Here is a 3,796-nt window from a genome sequence, read left to right on the forward strand (position 1 = left end):
AAAAAAAACCATGCGCTTTAGACAGGATATCAAGAGAAGCTGCTGGATGCCGTAACTGTGGGGAAAGGTTTCTTATTTTTCTATTTACTGTCTCATGTTCAGCAAGTTTTATTATGCAGTCCATGCCTACCAGCCTAGAAATGGTGCTGCCTCAAATGAATTGAATTCTCCCACATCAATTATACATTTCAAGACAGTCTGACACAAACATAGCTTTAGACCAATCAGATCTGGGGGCAGTTTCTCAATTGTGACTATTTCAGACTTGACTATAGGTTGTGTCAAGTTGAGAGCTAACTCTAGCTAGGACAATAGTTCCAAAGGATGAGACACATTAGAAAAATCCTCTATAATTTGAATTATATTTATAATGCCTATGGTACAGGCTTTAAAAATGATATGGAGAAAGGTTAAAATTAGTTATTGGAATATATTTGAGGAGTGTGGATAAGAGCCTGCTAGGATTATTTTGTCAAATGCACAGAGTATCAAGTTGCCTTCTATTTTGTTTTTATTTATTGATCATTTTATTTGTTTGCATTTCAAATGTTATCTGCCTTCCTGGATTGTCTTCTAAATGCATATTTTTATGCCTATAGGTTGGTGTAGCTCTCATCCCTCAGAAGATCATCTTCTTTTTGCAGCAGACAGAGATGAATTAATACAGACCCACAACTGGTCAGAATGAGCAGAATCACTGGTGAGCTGCCCAGCCCTAAGCTGAGCATCTCTATCACACTCTGGCCCCTTCCCAAGACTGAGGGAAGTTCACTTAGAATACTTTAAGGAACTGTCATAATGCTTATTAAGAACTTAAATGGTATTTTACTCAGAATCCTATTTTTTTTTTATTAGATATTTTCTTTATTTATATTTCAAATGCTATCCTGAAAGTTCCCTATACCCGCCCTGCCCCTGCTCCCCTACCCCCGACTCCCACTTCTTGGCCCTGGCACTCCCCTGTGGTGGGTCATATAAAGTTTGCAAAACCAAGGGGCCTCTCTTACCAATGATGGCCAATTAGACCATCTTCTGCTACATATGCAGCTAGAGACAGGAGTTCTGGGAGTACTGGTTAGTTCATATTATTGTTCCACCTACAGGGTTGCAGCCTCCTTCAGCTCCTTGGGTACTTTTTCTAGCTCCTCCATTGGGGGCCCTGTGCTCCATCTGACTGTGAGCATCCACTTCTGTGTTTGCCAGGCCGCTATATCAGGGTCCCTTCAGCAGAATCTTGCTGGCATGTGCATTAGTATCTGGGTTTGGTGGCTGATGATGGGATGGATNCCNGGATGGGGTAGTCTCTGGATAGTCCATCCTTTCATCTTAGCTCTAAATTTTGTCTCTGTACCTATATCCTTTCGTGGGTATTTTGTTCCTTATTCTAAGGAGGAATGAAGTAGCCACACGATGGTCTTCCTTCTTGGTTTTTGTCCCTCAATAGAGGAATGGATACAGAAAATGTGGTACATTTACACAATGGAGTACTACTCAGCTATTAAAAACAATGAATTTATGAAATTCTTGGACAAATGGATGTATCTGGAGGATATCATCCTTAGTGAGGTAACCCAATCACAAAAGAAGTCACTAGATATGCATGCACTGATAAGTGGATATTAGCCCAGAAACTTAGAATACTCAAGATACATTTTGAAGAATCCTATTTCTATGATATTATCCATAGAGGTACTCCCAAACTTAGGAAGTTATTTACTCTTAAGCCTTGGACATTTTGACAGTTTTGCTCTAAATGCAATATTCACATATGCATGGAATGGAATGATTTCAGAATGCCAGGCGCTGTACTCATGTGGAAATGTCCCTAGGGAATGTTTAGAAATTATACCAGCAAGATTCAGTATGCTTAGTATTCTTTTCACTTGAAGATAAATGATCATGTGTAGAGATGTGTAATGGTTTTATGTGACACATTTGTCAGACATGTATTTCTAGGAGAGGAGGAATTGTTTTTAACTTTTGTTTCTGAGGGAAGTTTTTCAATGCAGTTGTAGAGTAAATCAGTATGTTGAACTTGGGGTCTTACATATGAAAGCATAATTTTGTATCTGTCAGTTTTTAACCATTTACTTACACTTATTCATTTTTCAAAAGATTTCAAAAGACACACTCTCTTTACATTTTTTCTTTGCTTTCCCAAGCGTAGTGATAACAACATCTTTAATATGTTCTATGTCTCATATTTCATTTTTTATATGTAGAGGAATGTAGGTAGCTGTCAGCTAACCATGTTTGCAAAATGAGTTAATGTTTTTAAAGATGATAGGTGTTATAAAGAAACTGTAGGAATGGGTATTGCTATTACATACAGTTATTTACATTCTATGATTATGAGAGATACTTTTTCACAAGACCATATATTTTTCAAACACATTTAATATTTTTGTGCTCTTAACTGAATCACGTGGGAAACATACATGAGTGAAAATGAAGACTAGAAAAGTTTAATTAAATTTTCTATATCTTAGCAACATATCTAAAGTATTCATTTCCAATATTTTATTTCTTACATATTTAACTTGACATGAACACCTACAATCTTCAATGAGATTTGATGACTAGTTGGAATACATATTTATTTAACTTACTGTCTATATATTTTGTTAATTTATACCTATTCATGTTTAAATTATTGAACTCTTATCTTAACACCCTTAGCTTGTTTATAGCTTGTTTATATCATTATGCCACATTTTTTAACGCATCTCAAATATACTGAGTTTGTTTCTGAAGAGAGATATATATGCTTCACTTGGCCACAGAAAGCATCACAATTCTGATGTTTGCCTCACATCCTAACATTAGATAAAACTTCCAATGGGCAAACGAGGTAGACACATGTATGCTTGAGGAGTTCTGCTGAGGTTGATAGGGTTTCCATCCAGGCGAATATCCTCTAATGCCTTACGAACATAAGTTAAATTCTTAACATTACAGAAAGTGTCTTCATGCATCTCCAGAATGTCATTATTCTAAAAAAGAAAAAAAAAAAGTGAAAATGCAAGACATAACACCCCTAAGGTATTGAGTGAAATGGTAGTACATTTGAGTCACCTCTTTTAATTCTCTTATTTATTCCACCAGTCAAAACTATTTATTCAATGATTATTATATACCAAGTACTGTTTGTGCCACAAGTATACAGCTAGTTAACAAAGTGTACATGTTCTTACCAGTATGGGTCACATAAATGGGATATACATTAATGGAATATAAGCAGGAGAGGGGAATTATTGAAAGAAGTGTTTCTAAGAATGATTAAAACTTTGATGACACAGTGGTACAAGAATGCATGGTCATGGCGAGAGTCAAGGGAAAAGCATTCTGGGAAGATTGAAAGCAATCATAAAGTCCTGAGCATCTCTGTGAAGCTGCTTCTGCATACCTAGAATAAAAGTCAATTCAACTGAGGTAAACAAGTGAGGAAGATGTTTCTTCCCCTATTCCTCGGAAGGTACTGACTTACCTTTTGGATATTATAGATTTCTCTGTTTTGAGTTCACATACGTGGAATTATTAAATGTTATTTTTGAAAGAAATGTATGTTTCCAAAAAATATTTAATACTGGAGGAAAGAAGAGGTGACCATTTCAAATTGGTTTAAGAGACAGTAGTGAGGGTTGTTAACTTGGTATCATGTGTTAAAAAAAATCCATGTGGGTTATACTATATGATGATGTTTTCTTCTTTCTATTACCTCAGAGGATTTCATTAAATGTATATATATATATATATATATATATATATATATATATATATATATATATATATATAT

The 3,796-nt window shown here is 35.2% G+C and overlaps 1 protein-coding gene across 2 annotated transcripts in view; it reads right to left on the reverse strand.

The window, feature by feature from the left end:
• Positions 1-2,407: 2,407 nt before the first annotated feature.
• The window catches only part of Epyc (epiphycan), a 32,445-nt gene continuing 31,056 nt past the window's right edge, over positions 2,408-3,796 (reverse strand). For both annotated transcript variants that reach the window (XM_021205404.1, XM_021205406.1), the window contains one exon: positions 2,408-2,993. In XM_021205404.1, the coding sequence (XP_021061063.1) occupies positions 2,823-2,993 (171 nt within the window). In that variant the 3' untranslated portion in view covers positions 2,408-2,822. The remainder of the gene's footprint in view (positions 2,994-3,796) is intronic.

This window comes from Mus pahari, chromosome 9 (genome assembly GCF_900095145.1).
Source record: "Mus pahari chromosome 9, PAHARI_EIJ_v1.1, whole genome shotgun sequence".
Classification (NCBI taxonomy): Eukaryota; Metazoa; Chordata; class Mammalia; order Rodentia; family Muridae; genus Mus; species Mus pahari.